General features: G+C 37.1%; 1 protein-coding gene across 1 annotated transcript in view; it reads right to left on the bottom strand.

Moving 5' to 3' along the window:
• WWC2 (WW and C2 domain containing 2) overlaps positions 1 to 26,509 on the bottom strand; it is a 171,498-nt gene that overhangs the window by 90,631 nt on the left and 54,358 nt on the right. The window contains exon 2 of the mRNA XM_069492910.1: positions 5,201 to 5,310. Within this exon, the coding sequence (XP_069349011.1) occupies positions 5,201 to 5,310 (110 nt within the window). The remainder of the gene's footprint in view (positions 1 to 5,200; positions 5,311 to 26,509) is intronic.

The following is a 26,509-nucleotide window of genomic DNA, read 5'->3' as shown; positions in this document are numbered from 1 at the left end:
GAAACTATAAAACTCCTAGAAGAAAACAGAGAGGAAAAGCTTTATGATATTGGAATTGGCAGTGATTTCTTGAATATGACACCAAAAATACAGGCAACAAAAGCAAAAATAGATAAATGCAACTACATCAAACTTAAAAACTTCTGGGAAGCAGAGGAAACAATCAACAGAATGAAAAAGGCAACACATGGAATGGGAGAAACTATTTGCAAACTATATAGCAGATAAGGGGTTAATATGGAGAATATATAAAGAATTCTTACAACTCAACAACAACAAAACAAATACTCCAATTAAAGTATGGGCAAAGAACTTGACTATACGTTTACCCAAATAAGATATACAAATGGCCAAGAAGCATATAAAAACATGCTCAACATCACTAATTATCAGGGAAATGCAAATCTAAACCACAATGAGGTATCACCTCACACTCATTAGGATGGCCACTGTCACAAAAACAGAAAATAAATGCTTGTGAGGATGTGCAGAAACCCTCATGCATTGTTGATGGGGATGCAAAATGCTGTAACTGTTATGGAAAACAGTAGGAGGTTCCTCAATTAAACAGAACTATCATATGATCCAGCCATTCCACTTCATGCTTCTTGGTATTCATCCAAGAGAACTGAAAACAGGATCTCAAAGAGATATTTACACACTCATGTTAACTGTAGCATTTATTATTCACAGTTGTCAAGAGGTGGAAGCAACCTAAATGTCTATCAACAGATGAATGGGTAAAGAAAATGTATATACCTATAACAGTATATCACTGAGCCTCAAGAGAGAAAGAAATTCTTTCCTATGCTACAATGTGAATGAATCTTGAAGACATTACACTCAATGAAACAGCATTTTACAAATGCTTATTTTAAAAAATGGATGAAGTATCTAAAATAGTCAAACATCTAGAATCAGAAAGTAGAATGGTGGTTGCCAAAAGCAGGGAACAGCGGGAAAGGGAGTTGTCCTATGAATACAGAGTTTCTGTTTGGCAAGATGAAAAAATTCAAGAGATCTGTTGCACAATGTGCATACATTTAACACTAATACACTGTGCACTTGAAAATGGTAAAGATAGTAAATTTTACATTTTTTACCACAATGAAAAAGGACTTGTATAAGGTTCATAGCAACCTTTTTAATAATACCCCAAAACTGGAATAATAACTGAAATTGTAGAATAGATTTAACAGATTTTAAAAATCATGATTTGCTCATACAATAAAAAAGAACATACTACCGATACACACAATACCACTGATGAATATAAATATGACCACTGATATATCTTTGTGAAGTGTCTAAGTTTGTTGTCCACTTTTAAACTAGGTTGTCTTTTTAATGTTAATTTTCAGGAGTTCTTTATATGTTCTAGATAAAGGTTCTTTGTGAAATATACTTACTATGAATATTCAGCCATGCTAGTATATGTATCAGTAGTGTATTCTTTAAAAATATGTTGAGTGAAGAATCTATTCCCCAAATCAAACACAGTCCTTTTATATGAAGTTCTATAATAGGCAAAACAAAGTGAGGGTGAGAGAAATCTGAACAACGTTTGCAGCAGGAGGTCTGACTGGAAAGGGGCAATATAGAACTTACTGGGGTGATGAAAATAGACTGTTTCTTGACTGGGGTGGCAGTTACAAGGGATTATATATTTGTCAAAATTCACTGAAAGTACATACTTAAAATCTGCGCACTTTTGTGTATGTAAATGAAACCTCGATTGCCAAAAGAAAGAAAAAAAATTGTGGTACAACTCTGATCCTACCAAAAGATGATCAACCTCTGATTGTAGTGATAATATCAAAACCTTATAAACAGTACCTTATAATTACCTTCTAGTTAGATACAAACATCTCCCATCAATATCTGCACCCCCACCACTTGTGCCCACTAAAAGGTGAATGCTATCATGAAACACTTAAGACCCCAAATAACTATCACTGTCAAGGTCAAATCTTTTACGTCTAAATAGTGTTTCATGGAAACAGTATTAACAGCCAAACATTCCTTATGTAATTTTTTATTTAAATACAGAGAAAATAATGCTGAAACTATACAATGTCAAAGCACAACATATGCGTGGACCAGCTGTTATGAGCAGATAATACCATTTGCTCCCTAAACTACTTCACAGGAATGTCTTGAAGATTAATGAGATAATGGGCCAGATCCTTTTCAGTGGGCAAACTACTTGCTATGGGTAATTTGGGTATGTTAGGGTGCAGTAAATCCATCAGGCCACGAGAATATGATTACTATGCTAAAGCAAAATAGCAGACTTGAAAATTTATATTCTGATAATCAAGTTTTTAAATATTCAGAATGGTGTTTTCTGAAGCATAACTTATACTTGAAATGAGAGCTGACTGTTGTCCTTTCTTTTAATTCCTTTAAAAAAACAGAAAGCTTTTAGTCTTCAAGTTAAATAAAGCTCTTCCTTTTAACATCTAGGAGTTTATCACTGTACTAGCTACCCAAGGATAAAGAAAACATGCAGTCAACTGCCCTCAAGAAGCTCACAATTTAGTGAGGAAAACATAAAAATAAATAATTTAAATGCAATATGACAATGATTTTTGGCCCTATAGAAATACCTGCACAGGACACCTACCCCAGAAAGGGGTGGGGATTTGGGGGCTGGAGGGTGGCTGTCAGAGAAAGTCTATGGAATGCAGTGGCCCCTGAGCAGACAGACCCTAGAAGGATGTGGCAGTCGGTCAAAGGGAGGGCCTGGAGGCTGGGCAGAGAGTGTTCAGGCTAGATGCTGCAGGTGCAGAGAAAGGCAGAAGCCAAGGAAGCACAAGGCATTGCTGGAGCCCCTGCAGGGCCAGGGCAAGAGATGAAAAGGGAGGGGGGCGGGGCAGAATGGGAAGAGCCTTCTAAGTAAGGGTCAAACATATGCATCTGGGACTCTAAGACTTAGACAGATTTGGCAGGCAGCAGCCTGAAGGAAGTAATGGAAGTCATTGCCAAGGAGATCTGCAGGGTGCAACAGCAGAAGACTACTGCAGAAATCCTGGCAGTGGGTGCAGGTGACAAAGGGACAGGCAAAAGAAACTTGGGCAGGTGCAATCAGGTATGTGGAAAAAAAAATCCCATGTCACAAAATCCAAAGGAGTAGAGCAGTAGGGAATAACTCACAGTGACAAATCAAAGAAGACAAGACTAAAGTGCTGTTTGGAATTTGTGGGGCTCCAGTGCACTGGGCAAGAGCAGGTTCTGTGGGTGGTTGGAGAGCAATGGAGGGAGCGGGGCTCATGCTGGCTGTGAAGGGACCGAGAGGACCACAGCCGGACAGGGATCTGGGGTGAAGGATGGTTTTGAGAAGGCGGGGAGGGAGTTTACTGTTATCTATTAGTTTTTTTCTTTTGTAATTTTGGTTTCATTTTGAGAGTTTCCAGTGTTTACATTAAAAAAAAAATGAACCATTAGAAATTGTGGGAGAAATTTTTAAAACCAGGAAATAACTGGTAAAGATATCGAACAGGAGAAAAGGATGAAATATAAAAGTTATTAAGAGGTATCTGCAGGGGTAAGGGTGTCCAGAAGAATGCCTCTTTCACTGAAAAAGAAGAGAGAGCCCTAATGCTGGGTTTAGATCCCAAAGAGTCTGTATGTGGTGGGTGGCAAGCTGAGGAAATTCATTTCTCATTTTGGTACCACGAGAGCTTACTGCCGTTCAACCAGGACAGCTAGGGTTGGTTTCTGGTTTCCCAAATATTACTTAAGGAAAGAATATTAAACATTTATCCATCTAAAATAAGTATAGAAGGGAGAATTAAACAGTTATACATTTCAGATGCTCCTTTGAATTGTTTATTTGCAGTGACATAAGGATGAATCAGAGTTGTTTAAAATGAACTTAATTTTACCAAAATTAGTTCCTTCCACCCTTACAGATTACATCTGGTTGTCAATCACTGATAAGCAATAAAACCTAGTATACAGTATGATAGTATTAAGAAAGGTTTATTATAAAACACAAAATTAAAAGGTAACTTTAAAATATTATTAATTCTTCGTGGACTTTTTAGAAACTTTCAGGGAGAGAGAATATCACTACCAAAAAAGGCCATATTTCTTCTAATCATATAAAGGAGGCTGAGGCAACAACTTGTAGAAAGTATCATTTGTATTGCCACTTTCTACAAGTGACAGTAGTAGTGTCGTGTTGAACTAATGTATAGTATGCATGAAAGCTGGTTCCCAGACTGTGTACAGCAGATGTTCACCACAACAGATGACTCGCTGCATGTGCTCACTGAAAACCTGGCCTCACACCTCAAAGCGCTTTCTCCCTTCCACTTGCCCATCTCACCTACCTGTAAGGTGGTACCTCAATGCTATAAATAGAGGCGTTTTTGGCTTCTCAAAAAATTTATCATATACAATTCATTGTGTAGTCCCTGAAATCTATAATAAAATAATTATTTTTAAATGAAATAAGCAAAACGAGTAATGTGAATACTATATGCTATTATACCATCTGAATAAATGTTTAAAGGGGTGAGTAGAGAGCTAACTAGTCACATAAACACACAAAAACATATAAAAAAATGTTCCAATATGTGTTTTTATAAAGTTGCTCATGGCCACAGTAGTCCTCTGCCCTAGATTAGCATGTCAGGGACATGACAGTTTTAAAAGCTGTTAAAATGAGAGGTTTTCCTGCCACAAAGAAATCAAGACACAGAAAGGAGAAAAGGGTTCAGGATTTTCCTCAGCTATGCTATGTCTTCCACAGTTGCTGATGAGCATCGTCCCCCCAACCAGCATCCTAATCAAACACAGCTGTGTCTTTAGACCACAGTGTGGCAGTACCCAGCTCCTTCTGTGGCAGGCACAAGAAAAGGAGGGACCAAATGGGAAGTGCAGTGGTCACAGAGGCAGGAGCCCAACACTCTTGATCTCCACAGGCCACTAGACCTGTGCTAAAGAAGAAAACTCATTCTGCACCAGGCAGGCAGGCAGACACCCTGTCTCCCTCTCTGCCCCCAGGAGCACAACTCGAGATATATACCCCAAACACCAAAATGAGCACTTCAGTTAAATATCGGTCACTAAGAAAATGGCATTTAAAATAAGGAAATTCACTTACAAAGCAAATTTTACCATTTTGTATGACTACAGGTTTGGGAGGATTACTTTTCTGATATGTTTTCTTTCATCAAAAAGGAGAACTTACTGTTGATGTGATCGATGTAGTAGACACCAATCTGAGGGTCAAACCCTGCTTCCCATCCCCACGGCAGCTCATCCCCAACACAATCAGCAAATGACAAGGGCTTCGTTAACCTATAACAAACCAGAATAGATACACCGGTGATTCCTTCCGTCACACCACATACGTCAAAATTTAGCACCCTAACTGTTAAGAGCCTTAGTTGCATTTCCTTGTTTTGTCCTTCTTGATTGTTTCCAGAGTTTGCACTATTGCATGCGAAACCTTAAAGCAAAAACAAACAAATAAACACCAAGGAGAAAGCAAAGAAGTAGGATAAGTCATAATGTCCTTTTGAAAGTTCACAGCTTAAGTTTGGGAGATAAATCTATACAATAAACAAATAAAGCCATCTTAAATCAGGGAGAAGTCTAAGCTGAGAGCGAAGCAGACCTGGAATCTAGCTCTAGCTCTCCTGTGAAACAGCCATCCCATTAAAAAGAAAACTTTGTCCCACAATTCAAACACTGTGATCATGAAAATCATATCAGTACCTCTGAGATACACACCAGGCTACGTTATTTCAGATGTGATGCTCTTAGATAAATTAAACCCTCAATTGTGAGCTCTACTATGAGGTCTCCTTGAGAAGAAGGACAAATATGTCTCATTTTTATAAGTATCGTGTACATAACAGTCACTCAACAAAATTTTTAATAGAACCAAACACAAGTATTCATATATCAACGTGATTGCACCTTTTGAAACAGCCTTACCGACTTTCTCCTTAGACTATTTTCACATTAAGACGACTTTCTCTTAAAAGACACTTTTTCTTTAGGACTTTTCTCTTTAAAACTAATGGGGAAACCACATAGTTTCTTAAGCAGAGTACAGGTTTCAGACTTAATTGTGGATTGATTTTTTTCCCTCTCACTCTCTTCCATTTCGATTCTGAGATTTTTCTTGCTGTTGGAGCAGCCATGGGAAGGTTAACACTATAGGATGAGTGAATGCCTTGTTGTAAGGTGGCCACCACCATCATTTTCTAATTTAATACCCTGGTACCATTAGCATGGTTCTTACATACGAAATCTCCTAGAATCCCTCTTATATGTGCTAGTTAAGATCTAAGATCTCATAGCTCGACTGAAACATAGGTCATTTTCAGAATCACACCATTCATCTGAATAACAAAGTGTGGTGTTACCTACCCTTCAGAATGCAGGAAGAATGATACAAAAAGGAGGGAAATCTTTTCTTCCCAGGCCTAGGCTGCAATAGCCCCCCAAAGACACAAAACACAGATGGATAAAAGAAGAGTTTTCTTTTCTCTCAACCTTCCCACAGCATGAAATCTCTGGAGAAGGCTCCGGGGACACCAGCGTTCCAAACCAGCTCAGCTGACACAACAGTACGAGGGCAACCAGCTCTGCCACTGACTCACTGAGACGCACTTATTGGGCACCTCTCTCTACCTCAGTTTCCTTCTCTATTTAAAGTGTTGATCACAGCCCCCACATCCTCTCCCTACAGTTTAACTACCTCCTAAGATTAATACGAGGATAAAAAGGAATGAACTTGGAACAGTGTCTGGGACATGTATTAAATAAGTAGTCAATAAATATCAGTGATTGTTAACATAAGCACATGTGAACTCTCTCATTTACTTATCAGAGGCATCAGGTCAGGCAACATAGTACTGAACTGTGGTTCTCAAAGTACAGTTCCCAGGGCCAGCGGCATCAATATGTGGGAAATGGTTAGAAATACAAATTCTTGGGCCCTACGGCATAACCAGAAACTCTAGGGCCCAGCAATGTGTGCTCTCCAGGTAATTCTGCACACTAAAGTGTGAGAACCACTGGCTTAGAAGTTAAGAGCTTGAAATTTGGGTATCAAAGAGATCTGGGCTCAAATCCTTAATCTGCCACTTACTCACTATACAACCCAAAGCAAGTTACTAGCCTTAAAGCCCCAGTTTCTTAATCTCTTTTTTAAAAGGAGGTGGGAGAAGAGATTGTAAAGTTTAAATGAGAACTAAACAGTATAATGCCTGACAAATGGCAAGCTTCAATATACATCTGAGGAATGAAATCAATCTCAAACATGTTAAGCAATGTGCCCAAATATGGCAACTTGCCATATAAACTTTGTAAACATGGAGTCAATGTGAACTCAATCTGAGTCCAAAAAAAAATTGTGCTCTTAGAATTTTGCTCAAATTCTATTTTATGTCATAAGCCGCCCAGGAAAGTTGATCTTTCTTTTGACAAATGAATCAGATACCATATCAAAAAAATCCCCATGCCCTAGGGGGTGGCCTTGTCTATGTACACTGTCCATAAGAATGACCTCTTTGACTACCTCAATAAAGCCGACCAGACAAAGCTCCTGTGCCAGGCACCCTGTCTACTGTACTGTTTGATGATTCTCTTTTCCTAACTCCTTTATCAATGTTGGCTCAAAGGGACATGCATCCTAAAGAAATGAAGAATAAGGAAATATGAAAGTGGCAAATTTAAGTGACAAAAGAGAATTATTAGACAAGTTTTACCTTGGCACCAACTCAACATGCTTAAGTATCAGTATGATATGAATACATTTGTTACTCTTAGAAGAAATTATGAAAGCTTCAGAACATGTGCTGTGATAACAAGTTACGGTAACTTGATTACAGCTGGAAATAATCCAGTTTGTCCCATCAACTTGTCATCAGATTAATTGTCACTGTTCTAAGACTAGAATTATATCTGTAAGTGTACATGTAATTGTGAGCTCAGTGAAAAATTCAGAAGTTTCCATTCCTGAAAATTTTAATATAAAAATTGCTCTGCAATGTTCTCTCAAAAATCAATTTAATAATTTATTTTATCAGGATAAATATATATTTCTTTTCATTCTATCAATAAATAAAACCATTATACATGTATTTATAAATATCAAAATTTTAGGGTTGAATTCTTATCCAAATGATAAACTATATGTAGAATAACATTCTCAGGTACCAAATTAACCAATTATGCTGCTATCCTGATAAATGGAAAGTATTACTATAACATACTAAGAAGTAACACAAAGCAAAAAAAATGTATTCCAAAATTAAAAACTATAAATTAGAACAAATACAGTGAATTAAGATGTTAATAACTTCTAAATTTCTTCCTCTTGTTTTGCACAAGGAATGTTCTCTCTGAAATGTTCAATCTTTCTTTGATGTTAAGGAAGTAAAAATAGATGGGGCTTGGTTTTTTTTTGGTTCCTCACAAAGGAGCAACATCATGCAAAAAAAAAAAAAAATCCTGAAATGAATAGGAGTTTTTATGCTAAATTCCAAAGATTACTCTGATTAACACAATGAATGCCACCCTAGAAAAAAATTTTTTTCCTTGAGGCCATGGTGTTTTATTATGAAAATAGAATAAAAACTTCAAAAATAAACCAATCCTTTCTAACTTAATGAAAAATGTTATTTTTTATTGTTTTTGTGCATGTATTATAATGCAATTAAATTGTCAATATTAACTGTAACAATAAGAACATCAACAAGTAACATTTTCACAAACCAACTGCAGTTACATATACTTCACGAGGCCCTGGGCTCAAAACTAGCATGAGTTAAATACAACTCACAAGGCAGTTAACATGTTAAAAAACAGTCTTCCTGTGCATTGTGCCTAATGTGAAGAAAATGGTAATTTACTGCAGTACTTTGCCAAAGTTTACATATAAAATTTAAATTGCATGGTATTTCCTCTCCTATTTGGCATTATATCATTCTTTGGCACAGTCATTTAGCATTTATCGTAAAGCCACGGATACCTGTCCTATGACATGAGATATATTTATTCTTCATAATTACGTTATGGTGAATACTGTGTGTCTGTGCAAGCACAACTCCAGAAAAACTGAGTTTGTACTAACTAATTGCACTAAATGAAAATGCACTTGACAAAGAAAACTATTTCAGGTTAGCAAAACTCTTCCTACAATTCATAGCCTCCCAAATGTATAGTTTAGCATAAATGTTAAAGGTCTTAACAGCTATTTTTAGTTCGTAGCATCCGTTGCTCTCATTGTTTAAGTTACTCAAAGCTGAGTTCCATTATCAACTGTCTATGATGATTACAGAATCTGCCACACAATCATTACTGAATCACTGTAAGAGACCAGGGAAGAAGGCGGTGGTTCACAATTTGAATTTTAGAGAGACAACAGAATGCTAGAAAATCTTTCTATAGTTCTAAAAGAATTTTCATTTATAATGATGTTGATTAGTTCCTTAAAAACAAACTTTTGTCTATCACTTGACAGGGTAAATAGCAATACAAAGAAACAAAAACAGAACGAAAATAAGAGCAAATAGCAGAGGCAACAAGAAGAAAATGGCTTTTTTTTTTTTTATTTTTGAGATGGGGGTTCTCTCTATGTTGCCCAGGCTGGCCTCAAACTCCTAACCTCATGTAATCCTCCCACCTCAGTCTCCCAAGTAGCTAGGACTACAGGTGTGTACCACTACACCTGGCATGAAAATAGCTTTTAAAAGAAATTATATAAAACACTTCAGAGGACAGTAACAAGATCAGTTCTGTGTCTTCAATGAAATTAGCTTAAATTCTTAGAAAGGAGTCATACTGGGAGAATTTCCAGAAAATAAAGATTAGGTATTAAAACAGGTCACAATGGGGAGAATCATCTCACTTTTACCTAAAAGCAAGAGAACACACTGGGCAACATCTCGAGGCTTCAATCCAACCTCATCCCCATATTCTTCCTTCCAAGGTGTCTGACGATTTATCTTATTGCTTATTAGAATAGTTACCCAATATTTTGAACATCATTTTATGAAATACTAATTCTCTAAGAAAGGAAAAAAATCAATTTTATTGGTTGTCTATTATATGTCAGAATTATGCAAGGTAGTTTCATGTTATTTCATTTAATCCTCACAATTTTTTGAAATGAGTATTCCTACTTCCATCTTTCACATATTTAATTCTGTATGTAACACATAAAACATGTCATGCAGGCGTATGTTTTGGACCCTGCCTGTGTGCAGTGGTGGCATATAGCAAGGAAAGGACTGGGTCCTTGCCCTGGGGAGCCCAGGGAAGGACACCAAGTTGGTAACTGAAGTCCCACAACAGGGCTCGGCCAGGAAGGCCCTTGGCCCAGTGCAATGGGGTCAAGAAGGAAACTGCTGCGCCAAGATTCAAATGATTCCCCCAGTGTTACAGAGCTGGTGAGGAACATAACCAGGTGGTCTAACCAGTGTCATTTCTTCAGATTTAGTTTGCGTCATCTCTGCTTGGCTCCTTAGACAATTCTTCCCTATGCTGGTCCTAGGTCTGGTCTTTTGCAGTTTTTACCCACCGGTGTGAGTTTTGTCTCCTGGTGCCAAGAAGAACTAGCTTAATACCTCCTCCACGTGATAAGCTTTCAAGTATTGAACACAACTACGTTGTCTCCCACGTCTGCTCTCCCAGAACCTGACTGCCCCGATCCCTCCCTGACTCGAGCCTGCCCCTGTCCTGCTCTTACCCACCTGCTCCTTCCTGCTCTACAGTCTCAATCCAGCAGTTACTATCCAATATTTATCTTCTCTCATATGGTTAATTTCTTCTCCCACAGCCTATAAATATACTCAATCCCTCCCTGCCCCAAAAGCCTTTCCTCCAACCTCCTGGCTCCTCTTTGACATTCACTTCCTAACCATTCCTAACCACTCCCTCATTCTGACCTAGAGTCTTTAAATCAGGAGGGCTCTGGGAGGCCCTGTCAGAATACCCCTTCTGCCACCTAACACCTAATTCTGTAGTGACTTCAGGAATAAATACACTCTTAAAAGGCAATATTTGTGGGTAATTTGCCTTTGAAAGAGCACATGGCTTATGCTGTTGGGTCTGGGGATCCAGTTATATTATTTGCCAAAGCTTCAAAGCTTACAATATTCTATTTATTTAAAAAGTCAATTTTGATACATAGTAATTATACCAATAATATAAAACATTTATTAAGTCCTCATCAGGTATCACACATGCTCTAATATATATAAATATGTAAGTTAAATCCTTATAAAACTCTGCAAAGCAGATATAATTATTATCTCCATTTGAATATATTGTGCAGGAAAAAACTTATTTGTAATCAAATAAGCATGTGTTCAGGCAACACATTCCCCTCTCTGGTCAACATTTGTACTACAGGGCAGTAGTGGTTGCATTTTCGGCTGCATAGGTCTTCACACTGTAACCTTCACAATGGAGGCTCTCAAGAAGGAAAAATAAAGTCCAATCACAAATAAAAGGAAAATACATACCAAGGGCACACAATTCTTAAATTCTTTAAATATGTGGACAAAAATCAAAAGTAGGTTTTAAAAAATACTTACCTCTTTTTTTACATGATTTGTAGACTGAAGAGCAATTTCTAAGTGAAATTATATGATTTATACATGTATTTCTTAAACAGGAGGTTACAAAATGATTCCAACTTAACTGTTTATATTGTCTGCATATTTAAGCTAAAAAAGTTGGTGCTAATGAAGCCGTCACTTGTGGATTACACCTTCCACAACGGATCTTCAACACAGAACCCACCTGAAAATGTTGGTTTAGAGCAGATGTTCTCAAAGTGTGCATCCAATCCAACTCAGCTTAAGGCTTACAAAAGCACAGACTGCTGGGGCCACCCCCAGACTTCTAACTCGGTGGACCTGGGACTGGCCTGAAAATTTACATCTCTAACAAGTTCCCCTGGTGATGCTGATGACGCTGGTTCCTCAACTACACTTGGAAAACCACTGCTTAAAGGACACAAATTACAGCCTGAGTCCAACCAGGTGATGAAGAAATGGAAAACAATCTCAGTTTTAAAACAAATCTGCAGGCACAAGACTGTGCTTCAGAAATATCTGTTATGAAAACTATGAAATATTTAAACCGAATTAATGGCTTAATAATCCTTAGATTTGGAACAGACCACTTCATTTAATTTTAAGTAAACATTTTTCTTCAAAGGACATTTAACTAATCTCAAAATGAGTTCATTAAAAGTAAGGTTTTCTTTTTCCTTCATTTTCTCACTTAAGTACTCAACATCACCAGTCTTTAGGGATATGCAAATCAGAACCACAATGAAGTACCAGTTCACACCCACTTTTATGGCTATCATAAAAAACAAACAAAAAACAGGAATAAGTGCTGACAGGGATATGAAGAACTGGGAACCCTGTACATTGTTGGTGGAAATGTAAAATGGTGCAGCCTCTATGGAAACAGGTGAGTGGTTCCTCAAAAAGTTAATCACAGAATTACCACATGACCCCGTAATACCACTCCCAGGTCTATTTCTAAAAGAACTCAAAACAGGGACTCAAATATGTACATGTATGTGCATGTCACAGCAGCATTATTCACAACAGACAAAAAGTGTAAACAGCCCAAATTTCCATTAACAGATGAATGGATAAAAAATTGTGGTATATACACACAATGGAATATTATTCAGCAATAAAAAAAAGAATAGAGTACTTATACATGCTACAATGTGGATGAACCTCCAAAACATTATGCTAAGTCAAAGAAGCCAGGCACAAAAGGTCATATACTGTTTGATTCCATTTTATGAAGTATCTAGTTCATAAATCCATAAAAGCAGAAAGTAGATTGATGGTTGCCAGGGAATAAGAAGAGGGGGGAATAGAGAGAAATTGCTTAATGAGTACTGATGGAAATGTTTTGAAACTAAATATAGGTGATGGTTGCACAACATTGTGAATATACTATTGAATTGATCACTTTAAAATGGTTAATTTATGTTATGTGAATTTCACTTTAAATAAGTTTTTTTTAAAAAATAGTAACAAGTATACAACAATGCCAAGACTCTAAGTGAATAAAATATTAAATATTTTTGTAAGACTAAGTAAAATAATAAAAATATGGGAAAATGTTCAACATCACTAATCATAAAAAGAAATGCCAAATAAAATAATGAGGCTTAATTTTAAACCTATTAAGATATCAAGTTTTTGTTTTGCTTTGCTTTGTCTTAGTGATGAAACTCAGTTCTGGTGAGGATGTGGGAAATAAGTTATTTTCATTTATTGCTGGTGATTCTGTAACTTGATACAATCCTTTTAAGAAACAATTTGGCAGTATTTGTTTAAAAAAATTAAAATGTTGATTCCATTTAACCTAGAAATGCTATTCTTGCATAGTGTTTTACGAATCCTGCAGTAGTGTCTGCCCTCGACTATGAGCTTCTCAAAGGCAGCGACCCTGCCCCGTTCTTTTCTCTCTCTCTGGCACAAAATCCACCTCATATATAGTCAGCACATAAATGTCAATTGAAAGGAAGATTAGGAAGGAAGACAGAAATAAAAAACAACTATATCATGGAAAGACTGTAATTTATTCTTTTAAAATTTTCAATTTATATAGATGTAATAGTAAATGCATTTACTCAAATACAACATGAAGGCTGATATTGAGGTGTTAGTTGATAAATATGTTCCCTGACAATGAAACAGGACAGGAGAAAATCTTTTAATACTGCATCAAAATATTTGGTCTTGTGATTTAATTTTGTTATAATTACATTATATATCCTAATAAATAGCTTAATAGAAAACAGATTCTACATTACAAAGATGTAACAATTTATCTCAGGTGTTTCAATAATTCAGTGAAGTTTTTTTTAAAGTATTTTTATTCCACAGAAGAAAACAGAGCAGGCAAGCAAACACTTTAACTTGAACCTCTTTTCTCTCCAAAGTGCCAAAGAAATGTTTGCTCATTGGGTTATTTGGTTTTGAAAAACAGTTTGAAAATTTAAGTGGCTATGCCAGCAAAGAAAGTAAGAATGTTTGAGAGAGGAAGAGAACTCAAAGGATCATTGTCCAGACAAATAAACAAAAATCCACCAAGCCTACCTCATTCCCCAACCTGTAGTTCAACAACATATAGCCAGTCAATTTCATTTTGGGTAATAATTGTTGAAGGACAAAGACTGAAAGAGGCTTGAGTACCTACTCTGGAGAATGTGCTCCAGTCAGAAAAACAAAGAAATGACATATGGCACACCTGTATGAACGAACAGAACCTCATTATGCCCAACCTCTCTTTTTAAAAGGTGAATTAAATGATTAAAATGAACCTATATTACTTATCAAAACTTAAGGAACTGAGTGGATTTTTTAAAATCACTATAACCTCACTACATAGGAATAATTCCAGTTAACAATATGTTTCATTCTAGGTTATGTTTTTAAAATAAATACAATATATACACATGTGTATATTATGCACCTTTTTACAGGATTGGTATCAAACTAAATAAACTATACATTTACTATAGTTTTGAGTCCTGCCTTGAAAAAGTATACTTTATACAGTTAATGCATTCTCATTTATGAAGAATACATAAAATAACAGGATAAATTATTATTAAAGTCCTTCCTCCAATTTCCTACAGAGTGATATCCATTCCAATATTTTGGTATTTTTCAGTCCATTTATAAATTTATATATAGTTCACCCTTGAACAATATGGAGATTAGGGGAGCCACCCTCTGTACAGTTGAAAATCCATGGATAACATTTGACTCCCCCAAAACTTAACTACTACTAATAGCCTACTGTTGATTGGAAGTCTCACTGGTAAGATAAAGAGTAGATTAACACAATTTTTTATGTTGTATGTATTATATACTATACTTTTTTTCTCCCTCACAATCAGCTGGGATATATACTGTATTCTTACAATAAAGTAAGCTAGAGAAAAGAAAATGTGATTAAGAAAATCATAAAGAAAATACATTTACAGTACTGTACTGTGTTTATCAATACTGTAAGTTTACAATGTCTGTTTACAGATAATCGTCTACCTGAAATGGCAGTACCTGCAGCTGCAGACCTCAATCTACGGTACCTATCAAGCAATTCAGCTTTTTGTTGTAATGTCATGACTTTTCTCCACTTCTTGGGAGTACTTCCAGCATCACTAGTGGCATTTCATACGGTTTCCATGATGTTATTCGAGGTTTACATTATTGCATGAAACACAATGAAAAATACACATAAATCATTAGATCACTTTTTACTTACTGCAATATGCAATTTACTGGCGAGACAAACTGCTCACACAGAGATGATCGGTGTCACAAAGAGTTTTAAGCAGATACTCCAACACTTAAGCTCACCACAATAGCAACAAGAGGTGGCTATGAAATTACAACAGTACAGTAAGTACCACAGTCAATTTATGCAGTCATGATTTAATACTACATCTTTATGTTTGTTTACATTTTTCTCGACTGTACATGGTGGCTATGTAAAGTAAGGGTTTGTGTGCATAAGTTTTGATAAATCTTAACTTTTTATATTAGATTTGTATATATTTTAGGGTAGCAAATGATAAAATAGGCTAGTATCTACATATCTTTTATGCATTCATGCCATACCTAACTTTTCCTTAATTTTTTCAGTATTTCTAGGATACATGATTCATCTGCAAGTTTTTCCAAATTGTCACTAATCTCCAAAAAATTATCCAATATATTTATTGAAAAAAATCCACATATAAGTGGACCCATCCTGTTCAAACCCATGTTGTTCAAGGGTCAACTGTACTTTTAGAAAACATACAGGCTCATAAAATGTGCATTTTCTGACTTTACTCAGAACAAAATAAGTTAGAAATCTTTTAATTAGCATACATATAGGATAACCAATTAAGGGATAAAAGCTAGATGCTGTATCTTCCCTATACAGGCTCATAAAATGTGCATTTTCTGACTTTACTCAGAACAAAATAAGTTAGAAATCTTTTAATTAGCATACATATAGGATAACCAATTAAGGGATAAAAGCTAGATGCTGTATCTTCCCTACATCAAAATTAACTCCAGATAAATCAATAGTTATATGTGAAAAAATGAAACTGCTTATGAAACCTACTAGAAGAAAAGATGTACAAGAGTTCTTCAAGGCTTCTAGGTTCCATTCCTTAACTCAGTGTTTCAAATTATAGTCCTTTAATAACACATGCCATTGAAAATAAATACAGTGAAAACAAAATCATACTATAAAATTTTAGCAGAATTGCTGGCCAAGGCTCTGAGCTTGTGGCTTTGCTCTCTTTGTTCCCTGTTGAAGGGGCAATTAGTATTAGAAAGGTTTTAAGGACTTTAAGCACCAAACAGACTTTCTCCTTGATTTAATAGGAAGAACTGAAAGAAATGTAATGAGGAAAAAAAATGTCTGATGAAAAGTTATTTAATATAGTATGCCTGTTCCACTATGCTTACCTTGGGAAACATGATCCGGCCAATGGAAGACTAGCTCAGGGAATAGCATAATTAGGGTAAATTTTAATTTGATCTAACAGTGATTTGCTGAACATACTACAGCAGTGGTTGTCAAAGTGTGGTCCCCAAATCTGCAGCATCAGCATTACCTGGTAACTTGTTAGAAATGCAAATTATTCAGTTCTTCTCCCAGAACTACTAAATTAGAAACCCAGAGGGTGGGGCCCTGCAATTTGTTTTAACAATCTCTTCACATGACGCTGATGCCTGCTACAGTGTGGGAGCTGCTGGATTGGAGAGAGGCTGAAACATTCTACCACCAGGGTAGCAGTGACCACAGTGCGGAGGAGAAAGGCAATCCACGTGATGGCAGTGGGGAGGGCTGCTGCAAAGGAAATAACAACAGGACTTGAGGCTGCCTAGTTATTGGGCCATGAAGGAGAAAAGGCTCCTAGTAAAAGTAAAGAGTTCCCAGTCCCTGAATATTTAAAAGCAGAAGATGAACAATGAAAAGTTGAGGGTGTTACTGAAACAAGGCACTGAACATAGAAGAGGTAACAGAGAGAGTCTGCAATTCCATGATTTGGTAGTTTCTAAAGAATATAATGATATCAGCATGGGGAAGCAAAATCATCAGAAATAATTAAATTTAAAATACACTGTGTTTGAGGTGCCAATATGGGCTAAAACTTCCACAGATAATGGATGAGATTTATAAACAAGACAAGGCTTTGGGCTGGGCACAGTGGCTCACGCCTGTAATCCTAGCACTGTAGGAGGCCAAGGTGGGAGGATCGCTTGAGGTCAGGAGTTGGAGACCAGCTCTGAGCAAGAGCGAGACCCTGTCTCTACTAAAAATAGAAAGAAATGATCTGGACAGCTATAATTATATATATAGAAAAAAATTAGCCGGGCATAGTGGCAGATGCCTGTAGTCCCAGCTACTCAGGAGGCTGAGGCAGGAGGATTGCTTAAGCCCAGGAGTTTGAGATTGCTGTGAGCTAGGCTGACGCCACGGCACTCTAGCCCGGGCAACAGAGTGAGACTCTGTCTCAAAAAAAAAAAAAAAAAGAACATGACAAGGCTTTGGGATGTGTCCGCATTTATGGGACAAGAGGAGATAACAATAAGAAGACTGCTGAGAAAACTAACTCCAACTGGTGGAGGGGAAAAAAAAATCCTACTTCAGTCCCTAGTCTCTTCATTTCTGCCAGTATAGAGTAATAACAAGAAAAACAAGAACAACAAAATAACATTTCATTCATTTGTTCATCAGGTCATCAAATATTTACTGAATGCCTCTTTCATTTGCAGGATATATGAGATATGTTAAGTACAGTCCTAGTCCTCAAGCAGTTTTTCTACAACCAATGACTGTCCTCCAGGTAGTAAGCGGTTTCACAGTGGAAAATGCTACCACAGTGGCATCGACATGTTTGCTTTGGAAAGAAGTTAACTTTGCCTGTGTATCCTTGTTGCATCATCAGAAAATTACTCTATTAAACCAGTGAGGTGGTCTTTCTGACAGTGGAAATCGGTAGGAGCTCAGGTGAAGTAATCCTCATACCACCACCACCACAATGTTAGAACCCCCAATAAAACACCCTAAGATCCAAAGACTCCCTATTTGCTAAAAAGAAAGTCATTTTCAGAGGCAAGGCACCCAGCTGGCCCAGAGCCTACACTAGGTCCACAGTAACCACCTACGTCCTCTTACCATCCTTACCACAGGAAGGCTTCCTGACCTAGGCAGTAATCACTCACACTGAAATCTAATAATCCCAAACCTATTTTTTTAACTGTATTACTGAAGTTTAATTTTCTATGCCATAAAGTTTTCCCATTATAAGTATACAAATTGGTAACTTTCAGTAAGTTTATACAGTTAAGACCACCACGGAGTCTGTTTAGCACATTCCTACCACCCTGGTAGCTATCTGCAGTCACTCTCCTCCCCTCCCCCTCCCCAGGCAACCACTAATCTACTTTCTGTCTCTATAGATTTGTCTTTTCTGGAATTTCATGTAATGGAATCATATGATTTGTGGTTTCTTGTGTCTGGCTTCTATAATTTAGCTTGATGTTTCTGAGATATGTAACATTATTGAATGTATCAAGAACTCATTCCTTTTTACTGCTGAATAGTATTCCACTCCATGGATGTACCACATTTTGTTTATCCATTTACCAGTAAATAGATATGTGGCTTGTTTCCACTTCTAGCTACTATGAATAATGTTGCTATGAACATTTGCATCCCACACTAGATTTTGAGAGGGTTTCAATTAGACTTCACGCTTGGTGGGCTGGGACAGGTTTCAGGATATGAGTTACTGGCATAGTGTTCTACAAATACTAAACATCCCAGAAGAAAGCAAGCACAGCTAGTACCAACAAGATACCCTCATTAACACCAGGAACTCATAGGACAAGATGGCAAAGAGTAGAAATGCTATACTACTTCACAGCTCAGAAACAGAACACCTGCATTGCAGGTGCCTACGCCACCAACTACTAAAAAATCTACTAAAAAAAGTGAACTCAGGAAAGGTCGAGGAAAAACCAGTCTGCTTGATGTACAGGTAGCAAAAACGTCCTTTTATACCTGGAGTTCCCTCTATCCAGATCATATTCTTTTCCTCCACTTTTCCACCATCCTGACCCTTTCTCAGTTTCACACTTAACAGTTGTCCTCTAAGGTTCAATTTACTGAAAAATTAACTTAAACACCATCTTTTCAGGGAAGCCATTGTGTTCTTATTCAGTGACATTGTACAAACTTTGAAAATATTTTCCCATTCATATATTTCACACTGTTTACATTTTTCAGTTTATTTGTCTGTTTTGATCACCAAGGTCCTACTGGTTTTTCATCTCTGTATGCCAAGCACACAGCATGGTATGTAGTGCTCAACAGATATTTATGAGAGAAAACAATGAGTGAGTGATTTCCAGCTGGACGTTTCCTTAGAGATCCAGACTTACTAGAGACAGCCTACCTGATAATTCCCATGTGGTGCTTAATAGCTACACCAAATGTAATGCATATAAAACAACTCAATTTCCCCCTGCATGAACACCTCCCCCAGATGACCCCATCGAGGAAAGTGGCATATCATCAAGCCAGAGGCTCAAGTCACAATCTGGGCAGTGTCCTCCTTGCTGCTTGCCTCTGCCTCCCACCCAGCAGTCAATCCATAAAGTCCTGCAGGCTCACCTCCAGGACACAGTCCAATCCACACACTTCCCTTCTCCATCACCACCTCTCTGGTCCAAGCTACTAGCATCTCCTGCCTGGATTAACTCCTAACTGGTTGCTATGTTTCTACTCTTGTCCCTCCATGATCCATCCTCTTAGTAAGAATTAAGCCTTGATGATCTATGGGGGAAGTATCTGATTTTCACGTCCATTCTCTGATTTTTTTTTTTTACTTTTTTATAGTCTATGGCTATTATTATATTTAGAGACAAAGCAAATGAATTTCATAATAAATTTCGAAATATTCATAATGTAAAGTTGGTGTTGTTTCAGTAGATCTCAACTTTGTCAATCTTGCCTGGATAAACGCATGAAGAAAGCTACGTTGGTTTGGCCACATGAATGTTGCATTTCTGCCAGATAAAACTGAACAAATTTCCTAATGTAATAATGCTGCTGTTAGCAGAGCCTGGTCTTTCACTAAGAGATCTCCAAATAATTGACCCAAATGGAGTTATCTAGCATTTGGCTCTCAGTGATCTTCCAGGGGCCCCAAGTGGGGAAGAAGCTCCTCGTGCCAGGCCTTCTAGAATGTGAAGACCACAGAGGCATCTGACCGGATTACTGAACAATTAAACCAAGTCTGACTGCTTCCAGAGAAAGCCTTGAGAAGGTAAATGAGTAAATCTTGCTGCACCTGCAGCTTCTTGTGCCAGAGAAAATGCACATGCTGGAAAGCAGGCTTAACATTTCAAAGATGACCATTTAGAGACATGCAAAAAATGTATGCCTACGTTCATAAATGTGACACTGGTTTTTTGTTGTAACATCAGCTAAGGCTTTTCAAGCTTAGATACAAGTCTTGATTACAGTCAGTTTCTACAGAATGTCTGTTCACATATATTATATATAATGTCTTCATTAAGAAGAGAAAACACCCTTCTTATTTAGTCTTTCTTGAACCTTCTTGAACATCAAAGGAGTATAACAAACATTTAAAACTTCTAACCAAGAGCCCTACAATTTCCATCTTCAATTTTTTATATTAAATTGTTTTCTATTAAATTTACAAAGGTTATATTTTAATTAACATAAGAATCTAATTTTACTCTTTTGTGATATATGTATATTTGACCAAGACAAATTTGAATTTTTCTAAACACATTTTAGTGACCAAATGATTTCATAGATCATGCATGATCCTCAGCCCTGAGATTTATGATTTTCATTATGATTTTACATATTTTATTCTTTAGTTAACTTGATGTAATATGGGCAAGGAGAGGCGTGTTGTGGAAGTCACTGAGATTTATAGTTTACTTATAACCTCAGCAGAGCTAATACACGAGTCTAAGCAGTCACTGCCTATCGTATCACACGGTTTACTTCTTTAATGCTATTATCATGTCTGAGTTTATCTTCTTTATTGGTATAGTCCTCCTTCCTACCTCCCCATGACTTGTTTTGTATACCACTGTAGTTCCTAGGGGCAAGAACAACATCTGGTGCTCATTCAACCTGTGTTCAATGCATCTATTTTATGCTGACTACCCCTCATCTGCACTGACATCCCCATCAACACACACTATGTCACCCTCAGGGTACTAGGCTTCTGCACGCATTTGTTCTGCGGAATCGAAAAACTCTTCATCCTGGCCCTGAATACAACTAACACACAAAATGAACGAAGTTCAGATTTTTTAAGCTCCAGGGTTGGAATTTCAAGAATCAAATAACAGAAAACTTAAAAATGTTCCTTAGCAGCAGAATGGTGCTAAAATGCTACAGATCAATTCCATCTCTAGCATTTGCTTTGCTATTTAAATATGTGATTGAATTTTTATAACTTACAGGGAGACTTTCTTTGGCGGTATTTCCTTGTGCTCTCTAGCCTCTATTTTCCTCTGGCATAGCACCAGATCCTCCAAGCACTAAAAATTAGACATATGGAATGTCAGGAATGTCTGATAACTATACTAACTTCAGAGATTAGCCCTTAGTCATAAACAAAAATGCATGCCCTTTGAGCTTAGACTCACATTCAATTTGAAGCAAACAAAAGTCATGAGGCTGAATGCTGGCAAAGTATGCAAGGTGAGGTGGGGTGGGCTGGGAAAATCCTAAATATAGTTCTTTATCACAGTGAAAATAAATACTGCTTCCTTATTTTAAATGTTAATAAACGGAATGTGCAAAGCATAGCTTGGCTACGTTTTAGATTAGTAGCACTTGAGTTAGAAAAACAAATCATTAAAATTACTTTATAGAATAAAATTTATTCTGTTCCCACATGCTTTCACTAACATCACTTTATCAAAGCCTTATCTTTAGTTATTTATCCAGTTCTATAGGTGCAAATACTGTTCAAGATTAACTAAAAATAAAAAACAAATACAAAAAACAAAAGCTTTGAGGAATTTTTCTAGTCCAAAAGAGAAATAACCACCAGTTGCAGCATGTTTGTCTCAACTGGATCCCAATTTTTAAGAGAAAAAAAAGTTATAAAAGAATTTTTGAAACTGTGTAATTTAAATATAATAGATGTTAGATGATATTATGTGACTTTCTATTTTCTTTTTTCTTTTTTTTTTTTTTTTTTTGAGACAGAGTCTCGGTCTATTGCCCGGGCTAGAGTGCCATGGCATCAGCCTAGCTCACAGCAACCTCAAACTCCTGGGTTCAAGCAATCCTTCTGCCTCAGCCTCCCGAGTAGCTGGGACTACAGGCATGCGCCACCAGGCCCGGCTAATTTTTTCTGTATATGTTTTTAGTCGTCCAGATAATGTCTTTCTATTTTTAGTAGAGATGGGGTCTCGCTCTTGCTCAGGCTGGTCTTGAACTCCTGACCTTGAGTGATCCTCCCGTCTCGGCCTCCCAGAGTGCTAGGATTATAGGCGTGAGCCACTGCGCCCGGCCATTTTTTTTTTTTTTTAAATTTCTGTAGGTATGACCATGACATTACAGTTCTCTAAGATAATATTTTTGTCCTTGGGAAATGTATGTTGAACTATTTAGGAGTGAAGAATCACAATATCTGTAACTTGCCTTCAACTATTACAGCAAAAGAGAAAATACAGATATAAATACATCTACCTTATGTATACCATATATACTTGGAGAATATTACACACACACATATATAAAGTGAAAGGGTGCAGGAGATAAAGAAAATATGGCAAAAAGCTAATTGTCATATCTAAGTGAAGGATATATACAATGGTGTTCATTCTATTGTTTTCAGTTTTTCATGTGTTTGAAAATTTTCACAATAAAAACTTGGAAAGGAAAAAAAATCCATTATTAAGGAACTTCCAGTAAACATTACAGATTTAATATATGTGCTTACGTACATTCTCACCAGAAAATAGTAGAAAGGGGATTTTTTAAAAGGCATAAATACAAAAGGACAAAGGGCAGATCAGTAGACAGGAGCAACAAAATTTGGGGCAGTGAAAGCAAATGGCAGAGTGACCTAGAAAACATAGGGTCAGCAAGAAACAGCCCAGAAGCCTGATGTGGCTCAGGAACCCCAGCACCCAGGACTTCAGAGTGTGAGAGCATGGAAGACTCTCCGTAAATCTGTTAAGACGCAGTCAGCCTCCAGCCTGCCTCCATCCAACCTGGGCAGAAACTGAGGTTTGTCCTCTAGAGAGACATAATCAGAAGGAATGGGGACTTCCAGGCAGCTGGCACTGCTGAAAGAAGGGCCTTCCTTATTCAGCATGCGGGAAAGGGAGCATGCACACACTGAGCAGCAAGCTGCCCAAGCCCCCTTTCCATTACTCAGTTTGCAAAATCCCAGGAGCTGGGCTTACATTTGCCAGGTTGGCGACTGGAGGAGTTTTTCCTGGGAAAACTAACCAGACCAAGCAAAAAGATCTGCTGGCATTAACATCTGGGAGTGCCCTAATAGAGAGGCTGAGCCAGACCACCACCACACAACTTAGCCCCACCCCTAGCATAGAGTTTTTTGTGCCTCATTCTTAAATATAACTGATAGCTGTCTTAGCCAGGACAGGCTAGGTAATGCTGCAATAAAAAACAATACCAAAGTCTCAGTGGCTAAACACAACAAACATTTATTTCCCACTCAAGCCAAGTCCAAAGTGGTTCTGGGTGACTCCTCAAGCCGCAGGCCTCACAGTGGAGCATTCCAGACTGCATCTCCAGTGCTCATGGCACCTCCATCTCAACGCAAGCGTCAATCACCCAGGCAGGGGTGGCATGAATATCACTTGAATTCACAATCCACTGCGCCAAACAACTCACATGGAAGCACGGAACTTAATCTTCTACACGTGCCTGGAAAGCATGAAGAACCAGAATGGTTGGTATTAGTTATGTCTAACCCAAAAGCTAACAGCGCTAGTACCCTGACATGAAAGCAGAAACTAAAACAAGCAGAAAAAAGGAAAATGAGGTTATTCAATGAATAGAAGAAAACTTCAATTTTCTTTGGAGAAATTGAAGAAAATTTCAATTAGCATTTTCAGAAAGATATAACAGAAGAGGTTACTACTAAAATAGAAGTATCTGTAGAAAAGAATTTTAAAACTCCTGAAAATGAGTATAATGGCAGAAATGAACCCATCTATTTAGGCCATAAGAGGAAGTTAAGAAAATTTCCCAAAGAGTAAGACAAACAGAAGGGAAAAGATAGGAAAAGTGAGCAACCAGTCTAGGAGGTCTAAAATCTGACTAGCATGAGTTCTAAAGAGGGAGAACAAAGTTAATAAGAGGGAAAAATATTATCAAAGAACTAGCGCAAGAAATTTCTCTGAACTGAATGACCATGGTTTCCTGATTATATATGGCCCACCCAGCACAATGGTTAAAAAACAACTACATTAGAGCCCAATACTGTGAAATTTTGGAACAGGACGGCAAACACAAAAGCCTAAAAGCTTCAGAGGAACCAGATCACACACACACAAAAAAATTTTTTTTAAACCCAAGAAAAAGGCATCAGACTCCTCAAACACAACACTGGAAGCTATAAATCAGTAGAGCAATATCATCAAATTTTTACTGCAAATTATTTCCAACCTGGAATTATATCCCTGGCTAAAACATCAACGAGGTATGAGAGTAGAATAACGGCATTTGCTGAGATGCAAAGGCTCAACAAATCTAACTCCTATGCTCCCTTTCTAACACAACTCAATCAAAAGAGAGAATGGACCAAGAAAAGTGGAAGGCATGGGATCCAGAAAATAGAGAATCCAACACAGGAAAATTTCAAATGAAACCTGCAAGACGGCAGTAAACGGAGATTCTAGGATGACAGTGTGCAGCAGTTACAGTGATTAACCAGGCCAAACTGGAGGCTAAGAACAGAAGGAGCAGGAGGTTTCAAACTAACAGAATACCTGGTTTGTGTGAATGTAACGGAAAGAAATTTATATTAATAATTGTAGTAGCAAATTGGTGACAGGAATATAGAGAAGTGAGCCAATGGAAAAAAGAGACAATTATTAACTACAGAGAAAATAAAAGGAAATGCAATCATAGTACACTAGATTGGTCATCCATGAATAATATTTACATAGTCATAAAAATGTAAACATTGACTACTGACTTCTTTACAAGGTGATACAATCAGAGGATAAGGGGAGGGGGGTGTGTGTTCACAGGGCAAGGCAGGGTAAGAGAGCTGAATCCTCTTCCACAATGGGAGTCAGTTCTCAAAATCTAAAGCTGAAAAATCAAATAAATATGTTATTTGAAAACACAGTGGTAAATACCAGAAGAAACCGTTAAATATGTAAATGTGGTCAACTCTGGGAAGAGCAGTGGGTAGGGGACTGCTGTTTTTGCCTTGGGAACCTAGTCATGTGTTTGTTAATCATTCACAGATGTAACTTTGATTAACATAAAGTTTTAAAATCTCCCACTAAAAAAAATCTGCCACTAAGTTTCCAATTTTCATTTTAAAAGTCAGAAAACTTTCCCTACTGTCTCTAGTTACTGATTTCAAATTTACACCTAAAGAAATCTCACATAAATGTTTAAAGTTGTATTTGCTCAGTTGTATTTACATATACTTATGTAAAGTATATTTTTCAGTACTCTAAATTAAAACACATAATGTAGAAAATACACACATATTATCAATGTAATCTTTTAGCATAAACTAAGTTTTAGGGAATCTTAATTAAAATTTTAAAATATATAAATATTACACCTTGTTCTTCTAGCTCTTATTTAGAAGCCCTTGTTACATTCAATACACTGTAAGGAGATACCAAATAACATATATGAAAAGTATTCTGTACAATGTTAAAGTGCAACATAAATGCTTTTATTTTTATTTTTGAACACTTGACCCTGCTCTCAAAGAGGCTACAGTCTAATTGGAAAGATAAGACATATGCAGAAATGTTTATAGCATAAGGCAGTTTGTGCTAGGAACCTGTTAACAGTACACAGAAGTAGTGAAGGCAGTTGATTAGGAAAGGCTTCCACATGGGTGCATTTGAAATCATGGCTGTCACTGCAAGCTCTCATCGGTTACCTTCTTCATTTTACAAAGCAGACAACTTAATTTGAAGAAATTATTCTTTTAAAATCCCACAATATGAGGACCATTTCTCTTCCCTTTTAGTTCCACCATGTTCTCAATAAATAGTATAAAAATCAACAGGAATGCAAAATCATGTCACAAAAAGGGCATCTCCACATCCCAGGCTCCACCTTCAGGAACTGACTGCTCCTGTACCACCCCTTGGCAATACCTGACAAGCTTCCAAATCTGCTCTCCCCTCAGAAGTGGTCTCCTTCCCCATACCCACAAGCTTCCCAATGACTGTAACTCCAGGAACTG

Source organism: Eulemur rufifrons, chromosome 18 (genome assembly GCF_041146395.1).
Source record: "Eulemur rufifrons isolate Redbay chromosome 18, OSU_ERuf_1, whole genome shotgun sequence".
NCBI classification, from domain to species: Eukaryota; Metazoa; Chordata; class Mammalia; order Primates; family Lemuridae; genus Eulemur; species Eulemur rufifrons.
This window is presented reverse-complemented; position numbering and strand designations above follow the sequence as displayed.